This window comes from Muscardinus avellanarius (assembly GCF_963383645.1).
Source record: "Muscardinus avellanarius genome assembly, chromosome: 1".
Classification (NCBI taxonomy): domain Eukaryota; kingdom Metazoa; phylum Chordata; class Mammalia; order Rodentia; family Gliridae; genus Muscardinus; species Muscardinus avellanarius.
In genome coordinates this window covers 125,890,720-125,910,766 of record NC_137786.1, presented here as the reverse complement: position 1 = coordinate 125,910,766, position 20,047 = coordinate 125,890,720, and the positions used below count along the sequence as shown (strand labels likewise).

The 20,047-nt window shown below is 42.9% G+C and overlaps 1 protein-coding gene across 1 annotated transcript; it reads left to right on the top strand.

The window, feature by feature from the left end:
* Positions 1 to 6,267: 6,267 nt before the first annotated feature.
* ACRV1 (acrosomal vesicle protein 1) lies at positions 6,268 to 15,794 on the top strand (the record flags this gene model as incomplete). Its single annotated transcript, XM_080719690.1, has 5 exons — positions 6,268 to 6,319; positions 6,383 to 6,499; positions 9,638 to 10,138; positions 11,947 to 12,063; positions 15,670 to 15,794. The coding sequence occupies 5 exons, from the start codon at positions 6,268 to 6,270 to the stop codon at positions 15,792 to 15,794; spliced, it is 912 nt and encodes a 303-aa protein (XP_080575816.1).
* Positions 15,795 to 20,047: the final 4,253 nt, after the last annotated feature.

The following is a 20,047-nucleotide window of genomic DNA, read 5'->3' as shown; positions in this document are numbered from 1 at the left end:
GGCCCTGGGAACGAGGGCCCGCCCTCCCGTTTTTTGTCTGAGTATTTGATGATTGCTTTCCAGTATAGGGCAAGGGGTTGCCATCGATATCTTTAACCGATCGGCACTCAAAAGTAGGATGCCTTCCTTTTCTACATCGACGACAATACTCAGGAGGAGAAGGATAAGATTGGGACGCCCTACACTTAGGACAATCTCGTTTTAAGTGTCCTGTCGCTCCACAGGAAAAACAATTGCCATTTTTGGTACTATTCTTACTTTGTTGTCCGGAGGCCTGTATAATGGCTGCAGCAAGTCCTGAATTGGTTAAGGGTCCTCCGAGTTCCCTGCACACCTTCATCCACACCTCTAGGCCTTTATGTTTGTAAGGAGTGATGGCCTGTCTGCATTCTTTAGTGCATTGCTCATAGACCAATTGTTTAATGAGCGGCATGGCCGCGTCAGAATCCCCAAAAATTCTTCCCGCAGCCTCTACTAGACGGGCAACGAAGTCTGAAAAGGGTTCAGTCAATCCTTGAGTAATCTTTGTAAGGTTACCAGATACCTCTCCTTTGTTAGGGAGGGCCTTCCAGGCCTGGGTAGCGAGTCTGTTGATTTGTTCATACACCTGTTGTGGATACCCAAGCTGTTGATTAGCAAATCGTCCTTGGCCCATCAGCATGTCTATATCCCAGGCTGAATTTCCTGCTGCTCGATTACGTGCAGCTTGTTCAGTGGCATATTCTATATAATAAGCTTTCCAATCCAAATATTGGCCAGGATTTAAGGTGGCCCTAACCAAATTTTGCCAGTCTCCTGGGGTCATGGCATAGCGATGTAAACTCTCTATTATTGCTATAGTGAAAGCAGCTGACGACCCATATGTGCGAACTGACTCTGCGAGATGCTTAACTATTTTAAAGTCCAAAGGCTCATGATAACGATTTCCCCCCTCCTGCAGCTGGAAAACTGGGAAAGCTTGATTTGCTAAAAAAATTCCCGCATCTCTCCACATCTGACTACTAAAAGAGACACCTTCTCCTGCTCTGGGCGCAGAAGGGTTATACGGAGGAGGCGAAATTTCCTCTTTAATCAGTTCAAAAGCTTTCACTTGTTTACCAATGGCCTCTAATTCCTCCTCAGAGTCATCTTCCCCCTCTGACTCTGAATCCTCCTCACTGGCCACTTTAGAGGAAGTTGAACGTTCCTCTTTTACACCGTCTAAAGCTGCCTGGCCCTCCTGCACAAATCTTCTAAAGCGCCTTTCTTCCAAACAGGCACGAATCAGCCGACAAAGCGGCCGAGTCCCTCCTGTGACAATACCTTGTTCTTCGGCGCGTTCTACGTCTCTTCCCAATTTATCCCAGCTTGCTAAAGAAAGATTCCCTGATACTGTAAACCATGGCGCTACCCTATCTATTTGTTCGAGAAAATCTTGTATTGTCTTGTCCCTAAGCTTTAGGCCTCTACTTTTCAACAAAGCTTTCAATGCTTTATGCAATGGGTGAGATGGACTATTTCCCATCTTGTCGAATCAGGACCAGCCCGATTCTCTAACTTACTTACACTAAAAAATATCCTCCTTAATGGAGCCCCCTTTGATCGGGGAAAATACAGCGCTGTTCCTCGCTTTTCCGCGAGCCTCGCTTATCCGCGAGCCTTATTTACTAAATATCCTCCTTAATGGAGCCCCCTTTGATCGGGGAAAATAACCCTCCGTAAACGGAGCCTCCTCCTCCCTTTCCGGAGTCAAGGAGTACTTACCAGCCGGCTGCCCTGGACTGCCGAGGTTCTGATCAAAGCGAAGGTCCCCGTACGGGCCAACCACTTGTCGCGCGCAGTGACGACTCTTACACGATCTTCCTCAAGCAGTTTTATTACCCCAGGTTCTTGTACAGTTCCCGCAAATCTTCTTCCCGTAAATCTTCTCTTCTCTCTCCCTTTTCCCCCCAGAGATCTTCCCCTTATATAGAGCCCAACAGCCAATCAGCAGACTGTTCACGTGCACAACTCATGGCAACAGCCAGTCCATTGGCTGTTGCCCTATGGCATGCGGTGTTCCCGTGTATCTCATGCTCTTGTCGTCACTTCCTGAAAGCTGTTTACCACCTAAGCGCTCTGGGGAAGATTTCCGCTCAGCGCCATCTTAGCTCTCGGACTTACTGGCTGATGGGCGGGGCCCGTCACAGAGAATAAGTTGTGCATGGATGTGGTTTGGGATGGAACTTGGAGTGAAGATGGAGGAAGGGGAAGGGAAGAGCAGAAAGATAAGACAAAGGAAGGAAATGTGAGGAGAGACTTTGAAACTTGTGATGCCTTCACCTGGCAAAGCACAAGCACTGATGAAGTAACATGCTTTCTAGCTCTACTGTCTTCTTCCCACAACTTGTAGAAAGCCTCAAAAAGGCTACACACCTGTGGCCCCTTCCCCACATCTCAGCACAGACAACTGCACTGGGCACCACACAGCCACTCTCCTCCATCCACCACATATTCTGTAAAAGGCCCACGGGATGTAACTTTGCATTAGAAGTTGGTGCAAAGGGGACAATTGTAAGATGTTAAATCTTTAGATTTTTCTCTTGAAAACTCTAAATGTGAGGAGAGTTAAGAGCACATGTTGGGGCCAGAAGTCAAATGTCAGAGAAAGGCACTTGGAGCCAGGTATGGTGGTACACATCTGTAATCCCAGTACTCAGGAAGCTGAGACAGGATGATTGCAGGTGTGTGGATGGCCTCGGCCCCGTAGCAAGAATCTCAGCAACCTAGCAAGACTCTGTTTAAAAATAAAACAATACAAAAGGCTGGGAGTGTAACTCAGAGGTAGAATGCTCTGGGTTCAATCCCCAGTATGCTCCTGTCCCCAAGAAAGGTACCTGTCAGAAGAAATCACAGATAAACATAATCTATGAATAACAGAAGTTGTGGTGAACAGTGCCAGGCTCTGTACGTGCAGTGTTCCGGAGGACGTGATAAACAAATGCTCTTGAGTCTTTATTTCTGGTCTCAACGAGGTGGGGGAGGAGAAGGCAAGAGAATTAACTTCCCAAATGAAACTCAGCTTTTCCTTTTACTTTGTTTACAAGGCTTTAAGATCAGGTCATCAAGTTCTTGCCTGTCTCTAGCTATAGAAATTGGGCATTATGTTAGGAATGTTTTGGAAGGCACGTTTTTGCCTGATAGTTTTGCAAGGGTGTTGGAGATCACTGCCTTCTGACTTCTCCTTGGGGTGGCCTTCCATTCTTTAGTAAAGCAAACTGAAACAATTAGAGAAGAGAGTGATATAGCTTAAATAGTAGAGATGCATCGAAGTTACTGTCTTCAGGTCCCTCAAGAAAGTCAGGCTTGTGCCAAAGCAAGCAAGAAGCTCATCAATCCTTTAACCAATACTTTTTAGACTTAGAACAATTTCCCACAAAGTAGAAGTAATTAGCTCTCAGGAACCATAAGAAAATCAGTCATGACTATGGAAAAGTTGTGAGTAAGCAAAAGTCACAAAATAAAAGGAAGAGAGAAAAATAAGCAGAACAAGACCAGTAGGGACACAGGGAGGGAGAAAGACTAGAAAAAACTAAGGCCCACAAGTTCAGGATTAATATGCATCCACAACCACCTTCGTGTCAGACTACATAAACTCAGGCTTCCCTCCACAAGGCCCCGCCTAGATGGGGTTAATGCATACATATTTATCTATATAACTCCTCATTATTGAGGCACAGTGTGTCTCATCTCCTCTCTGTTCTTTTCTGTTATTTTCTCGCGGACTTCTTGGCTTGTTCATCCCCCTTTGGCCTCAAATACTGGTCTTGATCCATAAGTCTAAGTGACCTTTCAACTCGACTTTCCATTGCTAAGTTGTAAACTGTGAGAGAACTTACATTAGCTCAGCTCATCTTTTTTGAGCCAGGTCACAAAAACTACAAGGCCCAGGGTGGCTATTTCTTTGATTCGTCTCTGGGCTTTAAAAACTGGATCAGTTCAGCCAGGCGTGGTGGTGCACGCTTGTAATCCCCGCGCTTGGGAGGCTGAGACAGGAGGATGGCGCAGGTTCGAAGCCAGCCGCGTGCTGGCTTAGGAGACCCTGTTTCCAAATAAAAATATAAAATAGGTCTGGGAGTGTAGCCCGGAGGTAGAAGGGCTTCCAGGAACCTCAGTACCACCAAAAAAATAAAAATTAAAAAAAATTAAAACTGGATCAGTTCATTGAAGATAGAAGAGAATGGCAACAGACAGGAGCAAGGACTGAATGGCCTCTAGATGTCTCATCCCAGAACTCTTCAAGTTCCAAAGTGAATTCCCCATCACCACGTCTTCCTCTATGCTGGTATGCTTAGATGCTCACAGGTTTGACTTTGATGCCAGACCGCTGGGCATAGGGAGAAAGTTTTCAATCCAACTTGGGTGCACTGAGGGCTCACTAACACCAACCTTAAGAAGAGAGGTAGGGAGGAAGGGATGCCCCAGAAGGTTTTGATAATTGCAAAGAGAGGTACTTCCAAGCTTTAAATAATTGGTGGATGGTATCAATAGCACATCTTTCTTCCCATGGCTTCCACCAAAAAAGTAGCTGCTTCTCTAAACTCACTCTGCATGAAAACACACCTTTCTCTCATCCAAAGGAACTCAGTCTGAGGCTCAGAAATCCTAGTTTTGGCTGGACGTGGTGGTGCACACTTGTAATCCCAGTACTTGGGAGGCCGAGACAGGAGGATCGTGCAGATTAGAAGCCAGCCTCAGCTACTTAGTGAGGCTTTCAGCAACTTAGTGAGACTCTGTTTCCAAATAATATATTTTTAAAAATAGGTCTGAGAGTGTATCCTAGAGGTCAAAGGCCCCTAGGTTCCACCCCCAGTACCACACACACACACACACACACACACACACACACACATCCTAGTTTGTCTCCCAAATAGGTAGGTTGAGTCTAAATGACCTTTCACCTCAGCTATCCATAGCTCATTGCCTCTATGAATTTTCATTTGGAACACAGACAATGAGACATAGTGAGCCTCGTTTAGTTTACTTGAATAAATGGGTTGTCTCCAGGGAGATCCTGCTTTCTTCAGCAAGTCTTTAAGTCAGCCCTCTTCTAGGCCATCTCCATAGATTCTCTCCCATGTGGCAGAAAGGCCCAGTAAAGGCAGTTCACTCATTCCTTCACTCAGGAAAAGTATAAAGTACCTGTTATGTTGCGAGCATCCTGCCATGTACTGCACTGATAGAAATATGGTCCTAGTTTTCCAGAGGCTCAGAATCTAAGAGGGGAGGCAAGCATTAGTAATTATAAAAGTGATAAACACATCTATTCTAAAACCAGTTTTCAGTGGTACATGTAACGAAGTGGTTCAAGAGAGCTAGGCAGGGAAGAAGTAGATGGGGGCTAGAGGATATCTGCTCTCTAACCCGGAGCTCCGTGTTTATACATGGAAGCTATCTCCTTGACAGAAGTTACAAATGAAGGCATAGCTTTCAACCATCTCTTGCTGATCCCTTTTCTCTGTCCCTTTCTTTGTAAACTCTCCTCCTCAACCTGTTGAGTTTGCCATCTGTTTCCTGCCAAAATCATGACTGATAAAGGTCTATATGAAAAGACTATTTGCAGAATTGAGTAGGGTTAAGGAAATAACAAAAATGAAGTTGGGGCACCAAGGTTTTAGCAACAGTAAAAACCATTATTATCCCTAGGCTGAGAAGAGCAGAAAGAGTAAAACATGTTATCACTATTTGGTCAAAAACCAGAGACAGGAGAGAAGACATTCAACAGAAGTTTCATGTTATAAAGACTCAGCCAGAGGCCAATGTAACAGGAAAAACATGGCAGAATAAATTCTCCTCTCTTTCTCCTGGCCTCTCCTTTCCCCTCAAATCTTCTATTGGATAGCCTTTTTTTTCCCTTTTTTTCTTTCTTTTTTTTTATTTTTTATTTTATTTTTTTGTACTAGAGATGGAATCCAGGGACACTCTAGCTCTGAGCTATACCCCCAGCCTTTTAACCTGATTTTTAAACACTTCCTCACTCTTTTTTTTTTTTAAGTCAGGGCAAACTTCCCTAACACAGTACTCTGCATGTGGAAAACATTGATTAGCCTTCATTGGTGGAATCTGTCTTGGGTTGTTAAAGACCAACCTGCCTCAATAGGCCACAGAGCACAAGCCATTGTGAGGAATTATGGGCTGTTTCTGAGGTTCTAGAATTCCCAGAGACCCTGGTTTAGCACTGTGAAGATCACAGTTTCTTTGCAGCTCTTGGGTGCCCCACACTAGAGACCTCTCTTTTCCTAAATCCAGATGAACAAGTTAATCTTACTAATGAGTCTTTATGTGCTTGGATCTACCAGAGGTGAGTCTTCTCTCTAGGTTCTGGGTGGATAAGGGGCCTCCTTTAAGGTGTTTCTGCCATTAGAGAAGAAAGACCAGTCTCTTAGTTACTCAAATAAATCTGACTCAGAATCAAGAGTAACTAAACAAGACCAACTCTGTGAGTTCCGGAACCAGCTGATTTTCCCACTTACAGCTTACAGTCAGAGGGCCCACTGTTGTACTAGGGGTTGAATCCAGGAGCATCATACCTCTGAACTATACCCCCAGCCCTATTTCTTATTCTTTATTTTGAAGCAGGCTCTAAGTTGTAGAGGGCTTCACTAAGTAGGGGAGGCTGTCCACGAACCTATCATCCTCCTATCTCAGCCTAAGTACTGGGATTACAAGCATGCTCCACCACACCCAGCCTGTTCCTACTTCTTTTACTCAAAATTTATAACTCATGTTCTGTGAAATGAGAGAACAGGCCTAAGAGTTCAGGAGAAGTTCAATGAAGGTTTGTTCCCATCAACTGAGTATCAGGAATCCTACAGCTAATATACCAAGGAAAGACATAGGAGACAAGAGGGTGATGCACCCAGAAAGCCATCTCAGAACACTGCAGGGCTATAGGACAGAGACCTTATAAATCTCTTCTTTAGGGCTATGTTCATCATCCTGTTTTCCAAATCTTTCCTTTCAGGATTGTCAATTCACGGAGAGCTGTGTTCCTTCTTGCCTCCTACAAGGGAAGAAAGAGGCCATGAGCTCTGAGCTATTCATGAAATGGCAAAGTGTTTTATCCATTGTTGGCTTTCAGAGATTTTGCTTTTTGCTTTGTTAGACTTTCAAAAAGTTGACACAGAAATATAGATAACACAGCCACTAGATGGTAGTATGTGCTAGACACAGTGAAGTCTAAGGATAACTAAGAAATTAGCATGCTTTCTCAAACCTCTGCTCTATACCAGAAACATTTTATTTAAAAATTCTGTTAAGAGCCGGGCATGGTGGCACACGCTCGTAATCCCCGCGCTTGGAAGGCTGAGACAGGAGGATCACACAAGTTCAAAGCCAGCCTCAGCTACTTAGGCTCTCAGCTAGTGAGGCTCTCAGCAACTTATTGAGACCCTGTTTCCAAATAAAGTATAAAATAGGTCTGGAAGTATAGCCCGGAGGTAGAAAGCCTCTGGGTTCCACCCCCAGTACCACACACACACACACACACACACACACACACAAATCTGTTAACTACTGAAAAATCAGGCAAGCAGATAATTATGTAACAATTTTTAAAATAAAAACCTAACAAAAACCTTATAAAAGCTATCTTTGGTAAAGCTTATCAACATATTTTAACCCTAGCCTTTTAGAAAATTACTGATTATAAATGCATATTTCTTACACAACTATTTGTGGGGGAGTTGGGGGTTACTGGGGATTGAACCTAGAGGTGGGTGTACTACCTCTGAGCTACACCCCTAGCACTATTTTTTTTTTTCAAATCTTGGAACAGGGTCTAAGTTGCTGATGGCATTGCAAAGTTGCTAAGGCTAGCCTTGAACATGTGATTCTCCTGTTTCTGCCTCCCATGTACTGGGATTACCCACATGCCCCACCAAGCCTGGCTTCTTGCATGATTCTTTTTATCTTTATTTTTAGTGGTACCCGGGATGGAATACAGGGACATTCTACCTCTGAGCTACATCCCCAGCCCTATTTTTTATTCTTTATTTTGAAGTAAGGTCTCACTAAGTTGCTGAGGGCCTAAGCAGCTGAGGCTGGTCATGAACCTGTGATCCTCTTGCCTCAGCCTCTCAAGTACTGGGATTGCAAGTGTGTGCCAGCACGTCTGGCTCTTGCATGATTCTTATAGAGCTAGACTGCCCTGGGACCTTGCAACTACCTCAGCCTAAAGATCTTTTAACGCCTCTCAGCTTTTAGCTAGAATTAGTAATCCTACTGTTGGAGTCTCCTCTGGGCTGCTCCCTATGGTCAATGGGGCTTTCCCTCAATTAATTTAAAAGTCAGCTGGGCATGGTGGCACAGGCTTGTAATCCCAGCATTTGGGAGGCTGAGACAGGAGGATCGCAGTTTGCAGACAGCCTCAGCTACTTAGTGAAGCCCTTTGCAACTCAGTGAGACCCTGTTTCAAACTAAAGAATAAAAATATGGCTGGGGGTGTAGCTTGGAGGTAGAATGCACCTGAGTTCAATCCCCAGTACTGCTAAATAAAATAAAATAAAATAAAAGCCACACTTAATATTTGTCTGGCAGTCATTAATGGAACAGATTAAAGGTAGAAGAGATTGGCCAAAAAAGAATGACATTGAAGAGTTTTACAACTTTGAGTATAGGATGGGTAGGAGAGAAAATGAAAATTAATTAGGCACCTAGGCAATAGAGAAAGTACTTGACAATTTATTCTACTGAGTACCCAACAACTCCCGAACATGTGTAATCAGTATGTCACAAGGAATCCTGATTCAGAGGTATAGAAGCAAGAATTATTCAACCTAATGGTTTATAGTAACTGTGCTTTCTGAGCACTCAACCCACATGAATTAGGGAGTGTGAGAAAAATCTGACCTATCTAATAAAAGTGACCATCCTTTCTGGTAATTTCTGTGGGTTCCTTATGTGCTTGTCATCTTTTAGCTTAAAGCTGATTCTCTCCAATAGTTAAAAGTGTCCACCCTCGGCCGGGCGTGGTAATGCAAGCTTGTAATCCCAGTACCTGGGAAGCTGAGACAGGAGGATCGCTCAGGTTCAAAGCCAGCCTCAGCTACTTAGGGAGACCCTGTTTCCAACTAAAATATAAAACAGGTCTGGGAGTATATCCCAGAAGTAGAAGGCCCCTGGGTTCCATCCCCAGAACTACAAAAAAGTGTCCACCCTCAGTTTAGGTTGCAATGATCAGCTGTTGGAAACAATTTTCTATTTCCCTCTTGTCTCCATTCTTGCCTTTTGCCCACAGAGGAACTGAGGACAGAGTTGGCAGGAGAGCTCTGGTGACATGAGGGACAGTGCCTGACTTCCTGATGCTTTGTCAGGGAGACACTTTTGGGTAACAATCAAATGGATCCCCCTGTGCAGTTTTTAAGATTATGTAGTGGAAAATTCTTACTTCAATCCCAAAAGCGATCTCCATGTTTTTCACCAAACACCTCCATCCTCCATGGTCTGTTAATGTGGTTAACTTCCCCGACATCTGCACTATCTTCAAGTGCTGTTCTAGACCCACAGGAAGCCTAGGATCCTCATATGTCTCATGACATAGGGAAGCAGTCTTTAGCCCCATCCTCTCTCACCAGCACCATCTTTTTGGTTTTTTTTGTTTGTTTCTTCTCCATCCCAGGAGTGTCAGGTCAGTCTGATGAGCTTCTTGGCTCTATGGCTCATCAAGGTTCAGTTCAGCAACTTTCAGGTGAGTACTTTTCACTTGCAAACCCTTCACATGTTGAGGCTCTATATGAGACTTCTTCCGTGAAGAATGCTTTAAGTGAGCATAGTACCAGCGAGCACAGTTCAAGTGAACACACGGCAGGTGAGCACACTTCTGCTGAGCACACTGCAGGTGAGCATGCTGAACAGCCTTCAGGTGAGAAGTCTTCCAATGAACAGCCTTCAGGAGAGCAGCCTTCAGGTGAACACACTTCCAGTGAACAGCCTTCGGGAGAGCAGCCATCAGGTGAACATGCTTCCAGTGAACAGCCTTCAGGAGAGCAGCCTTCAGGTGAACAGGCTTCCAGTGAACAGCCTTCAGGAGAGCAGCCTTCAGGTGAACAGGCTTCCAGTGAACAGCCTTCGGGAGAGCAGCCTTCAGGTGAACAGACTTCTTTAGCTGAACAGACTTCAGGTGAACAAACTACAGGATCTGAAAACACTTCAGAATCTGAACACACTTCAGGTGAGCAAGCTTCAGGTGAACAGACTTCAGGTGAACAGGCTTCAAGTCAACCGACTTCAAGTGAACCAACTTCAAGTGCACCAGTGTCAAGCACAACGTCAGGTGAGCCACAGTGGCTTCAGGTGGGAAGTGGGGAACTCATCAGGAAAACCTGATTTTAGGGAAGGAGTGGAGAAGAATCATTAGCACTTCACGAATCGCCCTACAAAGGCTCCTAGTCTCTGCACAATAATACCAAGAGGCATGTTCAGGGATTATGAGGCCTGAAAGGCTACACAATTTGGAGAACCCTCTTTTAAGAAAGATGATATAAATACAAAATGCCAGCAGCCCCTCAAACTCCACTCTCTGTAAGAAATTATTAACACAAATGTCCACAGCTCCCCTGGAAGAGACTCATGGAAAGGCAGAGTTCTAAAAACTAATGTGGAATGTGAAACAGGCAGATGCTTTTGTCTGTTAGATCCAAAAACAGGATGGAAGAAAAACTGAAACCTTGTGGCTTTTACTTAAAAGGGGCTATTAGAGCAAGGGAAGTTATACCCAAAGTTTTATGCCTCGAATTTCACATCATTGCGTAAGTGTTATTATCCTAAACTTTCAGATGTGAGACACAAGACAGAATAAGATACCCAGTATCAATCACATGGCTAGAAAGTGGCAAACCCTGTATTCAAACTTAGGTCCGTTTAAAGCCCATACTAAGCTGGGCATGGTGGCGCACACTTATAATACTAGCATTTGGGAGGCTGAGACAGGAGGATCATGGTTCATGGACAGCCTCGGCTACTTAGTGAGGCTCTTTGCAATTCAGTGAGACCCTGTTTTGAAATAAAGAATAAGAAAAATAGGCTGGGAAATAGCTCAGAAGTAGAATGCCCCTGGGTTCTATCCCCAGTACTGAAGAAAAAAAAAAAAGCTGGGCATGGTGGTGCAAGCTTGCAATCCCAGCATTTGGGAGGCTGAGACAGGAGGATCATGGTTCATGGACAGCCTCAGCTCTCTGCAACTTAGTGAGACCCTGTTTCAAAAATAAAGAATAAAACAAAAATAGGGCACGGGATGTAGCTCAGAGGTCAAATGCCTCTGGGTTCTATCCCCAGATCCACAAAAAAAAAAAAAAGCTCATACTATTTCTGTCACACACACACACACATGCACACACCACACACACACGCATACACACCTTCTTTATGCTTCCTGAACTAGGGGAATACTAGTAGACATAGTAAAAGAGGCCACATGGAAACACTTCAAAGACAATGCCATCAGTAAACTTCAATAAGGTCAATTTCAAAATGGAGAATAAGGTAGAGTATTTCATGTTGGAGCATTTTTCTATAGCTTGTTAGTCAAATTTTACTCCGAGTGTTTGTGACATGAGGGTATGATAGGAAATAGGAAAACGAGCCAGTCATGGAACACTTGGCTCCTCTATCACATGACAGAAGAGCATCCAATTATTAATGTCCAAGAAGCCAGTGAGGATATGGACTAAAGTAAAAATTGGTGATGAACAAGTTAGAACTCATCAGCAATGAAGGTCATAGGCAAAATAGTAAGAATGACTTTTCTCTTGAGTAGAAGAGGAAATGTACTCCATCAGACTCAGGGCCCTCAGACCCAACAGAAAAAAACAAGAAATTAATGTGTTGCATGCAAGCCACCTACTGCCCCCATCCCTCCCCCAATATGTGACTCATATATACACTCTTGGACCATAAGGGAATTTCATGAAACTTATCTTAAAATTTCAGGCACGTTAAGTTGCCACACATGCGCTTACATGAATGACCAGGGAAAATGTCTTCGCGGTGAGGGAGTCTGCACCACTCAGAAGTCCCAGCAGTGCATGTTAAAGAAGATCTTTGAAGGTATGGAGGGACTTCCTGAGGCAATCTTTGCCAACGAACACATCCACAAACTAAGTACTAATAGGGGGCAGCTGGAGTGGCACAGGGGTCTGGATCAGGAATCAAGAAACTTGGAAGTTCAGAAGAACCTCATACTTTGAAGGATTAAGAATAGAATCCCAGGTACTGATGGAGAGGTAGAAATCTTGCTAGCAGGCCTAACAGTTCTTCAAAAGGAGGAGGCAGAGAGACTGGCATCTCTTCCTATTAAAGAAATATGTGAGTTTCTGCTTGGGCCACTAAGACATTGACTGTAATCACAGGGCTACCTCTATTTCATTCATAGCTATGTATTCCTTAAACCTAGCACAGTGTCCAGCATGTGGTAGGCATTCAGTAAATACTGAATGAATAAATATCTATGTTCACAGGTTGCAAAACTGGAGTACACCCCCACACCTTTCTACTCTGACACCCATTCCTCATCCCCCAAACAAGGGCTCTTGGATACTTCCACCCCATCAACCATACTGCCTGGCTTTGTGGTTTATCTCTCCCTCACTAGAAATACCATTTCCCCCACATTTCTATATGTGTGCATTCATTCACCACCACTCTAACATTAATGACACATATCATGGGCCCTTAAAGAAGAGGAATCAAATATAGACTATGTACAAATAGACTATAATCGAATGCAAGAAATAATATCGCAGAAGAGAAAATAGTGTCATAAGAAAGGCACACACAGCACTGGGCACTTGAAGGGAGGAAGGATTTGAGGTACAGGAAAGTCTGGGGAGGCAGTTACGGTATTCAGGAAAGTCTTGGATAGATATCTACGACATGGGCCAGTAGTTCTCAGTCTTGGCTGCACATTTCAATCACCTGAGCAGCTTTTTAAAATGCTCAGGCTGCACTAGTTAAATCAGGATCTTGGGGATGGGCTAGGTGTAGTGGTGTATGCTAATCCCAGTACTTGGGAGGCTGAAATAGGAGGCTCATAGGTTCAAAGCCAGACTCAGCAATCTAGTGAGGCTCTCAGCAACCCTATTTCCAAATAAAAATTAAAAATAGGGCTGATATATAGTTCAGAAGCAGAATGCCCCTGGGTTCAATCCCCAGTGTAGTGGGTAGCATTGATGTTGATTGGTTGATAAAAAGTCATCTCTCACATGAATCACAATGGAGCCAACATGGCAGCTGGGGAGGCCAGAGGAGAGAGATGTCTCTACTCCTGCCATCCTTCCACCAGCATCAAAACATTATAATAAATTATTAAATCACAGGAAATAGCAATCATGGGGTGAGTCAGGGAATAACACCAAGGTAGTCACAGATGAATCAAGGCAGGAAAGGGTAAACATGGGAACTGTCAGGGTCCCATTGGGACCTTGGAAAGTTGTCTACCTGCAAAGAATTCCCACCTTGGTGGGCAGTTTGTGCCCCTCCCAATCTGGACCGAGGTGACCTCAAAGCAGAAGACTAACAATGCTCCTAATACCTAGCACCACACACACACACACACAAAGAATTCAGTCACCAATAGCTTTGAAAGCTCCTGGGGATCACAACGTGTAATCAGGACTGAAGAGAAATGCTGATTTAGTCACAGAAATGGTTGAATGGAAGCACAAGTCAGAACAATACAGGATGTGGATGAGAAAATAGCAGTCTTTTCAGGGTAAGCAAGTAGGGGGACAAAAAGACAAGACATTTGGAAAGGTTGGTAGGCTGAAATCAAATTATATGAGACCTTTGATTTCATTTTAAGGAGTTTGAATTCAAGAACTCTGAGGAAGTGACTAAATAAGGTTTATTCCCACATATGCCAAACACTGATATACACTTTAAATATGCTTTCTCATTTAATCCTCACAAAATAAACGTGCTTTTTTCCCTATAAACAAAATGGGAACTATAATCTAGAAAAGTGCCTTTTTCTCAGCTCTTGACATCAAAGACCTTGAGGTTATTAGTCTTAGTATTCTCTAGTGTCTAGCATGGGTCACTACACACACTAAGGGTCCCTTAAATGTTTGATAAAAGTCAGGCCTGGTGGCGCACCCTTGTAATCCCAGTTCTTGGGAGGCTGAGATAGGAGGATCACAGATTCAAGAACAGCTTCAGCAAGTAGTGAGACTCATCAACCTAGCAAGACATTGTTTCAAAATAAAAATTAAAAATAGGGCTGGGGGTTTAGCCTGAAGGTAGAATGCCTCCTTGCTTCAATCCCCAGTACCACCACCAAAAAAAAAAAAAGGAAAGAAAGAAAGAAGTCTGATAAATGGTAAGAGAGTGAAAGAAACAACATACTTTCCAAGAATTGATAGATCTTAACTATTTGGATGGAAAGGGCAAAGGGGGAGACGAGCGATGAAAGGTCTTAAGGGGATGAAACAAAATATATCAGGGCACATCAGGAAAGCAAACAGGTGTAGGGAGGTTGATAATGAGCTTCATGTTGGGCAGAGGAAACATCAAATGTCTTTAGCATATCTGCATTAGGATGACTATTAGGTAGTTGGAAATTCAAGAATTCTACATGGGAGAGTAGAGATAATTGGATCCAGAGGAGTTAGATATAGTAGTAGGAAGACCTTATCAGAAGAAATTGTCAAGAGTGGAAATGGGTATCGTGGCGCAGATCTGTGGTGCAGTACTTGGGAGGCTGAGAGCGGAGGAGCGCAGGTTTGAGGCCAGTGCCTCAGCGACTTAGTGAGACCCTGTTTCAAAATAAGAAATTAAAAAGGGGCTGAGGGTGTATCTCAGAGACAGAATGCCCCTGAGTTCAGTCCTCAGTACCCAAATAACAAAAGAAAAACAGTAGGCAACAGCATTATGTGCATGCAGGGGGTTAGAAGAAGAGTCCTGAGAAGAGGTTGCAAAATTTGGTAAGTAGAACTTGAGTGCCCTTTGAAAAGATAGTTTCAACACAGCAGAATCATCAATCAACTTTCACAGCCAAGATAAAAAATGGGAAGGAAGAGAGCCAGCTCTTTGGAGAGGTTGGTGGAGAAATGATGGTGGAAGAAGAATAGCATAGTCAAAAGAAAGTATCTTTGAGGTTAGGGGAACTTGAGAATGTTTGTAATCCTAAGAAGCCAGTACAAAGAGAGAGATGCAAGGTCTAGTAGGAGTGAGTGACTAATGCTTGGAAGATCCCAGAGGAGGCAGATAGAAAGGAGAGCTGGACGTGGTGGCACATGCTTGTATCTCAGCATTTGGGAGGCTGAGACAGGAGGATCACTGTTCACGAACAGCCTCAGCTACTACTTAGGCCCTTTGCAACTCAATGAGACCCTGTTTTGAAATAAAGAATAAAAAATAGGGCTGGGGGTGTTGCTAGGAGGTAGAATGCCCTTAAGTTCCATTCTCAGTAGTGAGAAAGAAGAAAGAAAGGAAGAAAAGAGAGAGAGAGAGAGAGAGAGAGAGAGAGAGAGAGAGAAAGGAAGGAAGGAAGGAAGGAAGGAAGGAAGGAAGGAAGGAAGGAAGGGGCGGGCAGAGGAAAATATAGCTGTGGAGGTGGTAGCCATCCCTGCACAGGGCCCTTTGGAAGCATGGAGAAAGGCTAAGGCTAGAGGAGAAAGCTTCCTGCTAACTCTAGTCTGTCTCTGCTCCTTTCAGGTGGAAAACTCCAATTCATGGTTCAGGGGTGTGAGAACATGTGCCCATCCATGAACCTCTTCTCCCATGGAACGAGAATGCAAATTATATGCTGTCGGAATCAGCCTTTCTGCAACAAGATCTAGAAGCCCATGCCACTGCCTCTTGCTCTGACTCGGGCAGAAAAAAGCCACCACCATCCTACTTGGTTTAGTTTATATGTAGCTCAACAAATAATGGGCATCAGACAGGATGAATAGATCGCTCCTCTTCTGTTCATGCCATGACCCATTCTCCTCTGTCCTATGTCTTCCTTGCTCCCCTTACTCTCGATTTTCCAAAGTTCTTTTTTTCCCAATAAATTCCTCATTGTTAAAGAACACAGGCTCTGCGCAGACCTCTCATCAGTCCAGTTGCAGGCCCAGCCTGAGCTTCCTGCCACCCCAATTCATGTGGATGCTTTTTGTAATCATTCCGTATTCCTCAAAGTGAAGTTCTCCTAAGGCAGACAACAAAGAGGATTGCAAAGTAGTTTTTTTTTTTTTTTTTTTTTTTTGTGGTTCTGGGGTTCCTGGAAGCCCTTCTACCTCGGGGCTACACTCCCAGACCTATTTTTACATTTTTATTTGGAAACAGGGTCTCCTAAACCAGCGCACGCGCGGCTGGCTTCGAACCTGCGCAATCCTCCTGTCTCTGCCTCCCAAGCGGGGGAATTACAAGCGTGCGCCACCACGCCCGGGTAGCAAAGTAGGTTTTAATCTTTTATGGGGCTTAGATATTGCAGGTACTTCTCTCTGCCCCCTTGCCTTCTATTCTGTGTGTGTGTGCATGTGTGCATGTGTTACTGGGGATTGAACCCAGGTGTATTTTTACCTCTAAGCTACACCCCCAGATCTTTTTTTTTTCCTTGAGACAAGGTCTCACTAGGTTGATGACAGTCTCACTACTCACTGAGGCTGTCCTTAAACCTGTAATCCTTCTGTCTCAGCCTCCCAAGTACTGAGATTATGGTGTGCGCCACCACACCCTACTATCCCTTTTTTTTTTTCATTTTATTGTTGGAACCCAGGGGCTTTTCTACCTCTGGGCTATACTCCCAGACCTATTTTATACTTTACTTGGAAACAGGGTCTAAGTTGCTGAGAGACTCACTAAGTAGCGAGCGGAGGCTGGCTTCCTACCTGTGTGATCCTCCTGTCTCAGCCTCCCAAACTCTGGGATTAAGTGTGTGCCATCACGCCCAGCCTTACTATCTGTATTTTCACCTACACCCTTTCATATGTAGCATATAGAACTCAACTCCTCTTTGGCTCTTGAGTTTTCAGCTTCAATAGTCTGCTATTAGCATAATAAGATTATTTCTTTTTGTTTACTTGCTGTATAAACATACATTGTTTCATAATGTTTGAATCTGTTTTTCACAACCTGGATGTCTACTAGGCATAGAGGGGCAGGTGGAATGCTAAACAGTCCCTTACTTCTAGGTGTTTTCCATATACATTGCCTCATCTGATTCTCTAGGAAGCACCCAGAAGGGTAGAAAGACAGTGTCATACTTATTTTACAAATAAGGAATGTGACATGTAGCGATTTATTATTTACACTCCATATTATTCCAAATTGACCAAGATTAAAAAACTAGTGAAAGCCAGGCTGGATTCCAAAAGTAAATTTATAAGACCTCAATCTGAGTTTTTTCTCACACTATGAATATTAGCCAGAATTGTTCTTTCAAGACTAAAATCAATTTTCTTCCCCATTCAAACTCATCTCTTTTCAGCCATTGCTTCTACAAACCTCATTTTAAAGGCTCCTAAGATCAGCTGGGTGGTCTTCATGTAACCTTAAAAGCAAGCCTTTAATTTTTTTCTTTTAAATTTTTTTTATTGGTGCATTATATTCAAACATCATATTGGGGTAAAAAACTTGTGTGTACAAACATGTACTCATCACTGATTTAACCCCTACCCAATTCCCACCCCATTCCCTCCCCACCTTCCCTCCCTTGCTTGGCTTAGTGATTGACTTCGATATGTTTAAGTACATTGTGTGTTTTAGAGATTTTCCTCTTCCCCCTTCCTTTCTCCTCCTTTAGGTTGTCTTGTTTGCTCCTCTATAGGATTTCCTTTTTCATCTAGAGTTCCTCCTATGACCTATTTCTCCCTAACTCTCACATATTAGGGAAAGCATCTGATTTCTTATTTTTTGTGACTGACTAATCTCACTTAACATAATGTCCTCCAGTTCCATCCATTTCCCTGAAAATGATGTAATTGAGTTTTTTTGATGGCTGAGTAAAATTCCATTGTGTACATATCCCACAGTTTTGCAATCTATTCATCTGTTGATGGACATCTTGGCTGGTTCCATAGTTTGACAATGGTGAATTGTGCAGCTATGAACATAGATATGCATGCATTAGTTAGGTGTTTGGTTTCCTTTCTTTTAGGTAGATACCCAGAAGTGGTATTGCTGGATCAAATAGTAGATTTGTTCCCATTCTTCTGAGGATTCTCCATACTGTTTTCCAAAGTGCTTGCACTAATTTGCAATCCCACCAACAATGTCTTAGAGTTCCCACTTCTCCACATCCTCACCAGCATCTGTTGCTGTTTGTGTTTTGAATGATTGCCATTCTAGTTGGAGTTAGGTGAAATCTCAGGGTAGTTTTGATTTGCATCTCTCTGATTGCCAGTGATGTTGAGCATTTTTTCATGCATTTATTGGCCATTTGAATTTCTTCTTTTGTGAAGTGTCTAGTTCATTTGCCCATTTTGTTATTGGATGTTGTTTTCTTAGTGTTGAGTTTCTTGTGTTCTCTGTATAGTCTAGATATTAGTCCTCTATCGGTGGTGTAGGTGGCAAAAATCTTCTCCCATTCTGTTGGCTCTCGATTGAGATTCTTGATAGTTTCCTTTGCTGAACAGAAGCTCTTCAGTTTCATGCAATCCCATGTATTGATTCTCCTTTTAATTTGTTGTGCCTTGTTGAGGAAATGTTTATCTGTCCCTATGTGTTGTAGTGTTGGACCTATGCCCTCTTCAAGGAGCTTCAAGGTCTTTAGTTTAATTTCCAAGTCTTTGATCCATCGTGAGTTGACTTTTGCACAGGGTGAAAAAGTGGGATTAATTTCCAATTTTCTGCATATGGTTAACCAGTTTTCCCAACACCATTTGTTGAAGAGGCTATCTTTTTTCCAGTGTATGTTTTTGGCCCCTTTGTCAAAAATCAATTGGCTGAAAGTGTGTGGACTTGTTTCTGGGTCTTCTATTCTGTTCCATTGGTCTATATATCTGTTCTTTAGCCAGTACCATGCTGTTTTTATTACAGTGGCTTTGTAGTATAAAGTCAGGTATTGTGATTCCTCCTGCGTGGTTTATGTTGCTGAGAACTACCTTGGCTATTCTGGGCTTTTTGTTATTCCAGATAAATTTAAGGACTGATTTTTCTATGTCTGTGAGGAATGATCTTGGTAGTTTAATGGGCATTGTGTTAAATCTGTAGATCACTTTTGGGAGGATGGCCATTTTAATGATATTTATTCTGCCAATCCATGAACATGGAAGATCTTTCCATCTTCTAAGATCTTCTTCGATTTCTTTTTTCAGTGTTTTATAATTTTCTTTGTAGAGATCTTTTACCTCCTTGGTCAAGTTTATTCCTAGGTATTTTATTTTTTTGTGGGAGATCCTGAGTGGAAGTGTTTTCTGAATTTCTTTTTCAGTGGATTTATGGTTGGTGTACAGGAAAGCTTCTGAATTTTTAAGATTGATTTTGTATCCAGATACTTTGCTGAATTTGTTGATCCGTTCTATAAGCCTTTTGGTTGAGTTTGTTGGGTTTTCTAAATATAGTATCATGTCATCTGCAAATAGTGAAAGTTTGAGTTCTTCTTTTCCTATTTGTACTCCCTTGATTTCCTTTTCTTGACTTATTCCTCTGGCTAGAGTCTCTAGTACTATATTGAAGAGAAGTGGTGATAGTGGACATCCTTGTCTCGTTCCAGTTTTTAGGGGGAATTCTTGAAGTTTTTCCCATTTAATATGTTGGCAGTGGGCTTATTGTAGATTGCCTTAATAATGTTGAGATGTGTTCCTTCTATTCCAATTCTCTGCAGTTTTTATCATAAATGGATGTTGAATTTTATCAAATGCTTTTTCAGCATCTATTGAGATGATCATGTGATTTGTCTTTGATTCTGTTTATATGATGAATTACATGGATTGATTTTTGTATATTGAACCAGCCTTGCATCCCTGGGATGAACCCTACCTGGTCATGGTGTATGATTTTCTTGATGTGGTTTTGAATGCGTGTTGCTAGTATTTTAATAGTTTTGCATCCAAGTTCATCAGAGATAAATAGGCCTGTAGTTTTCCTTCCTTGAACTGTCTTTATT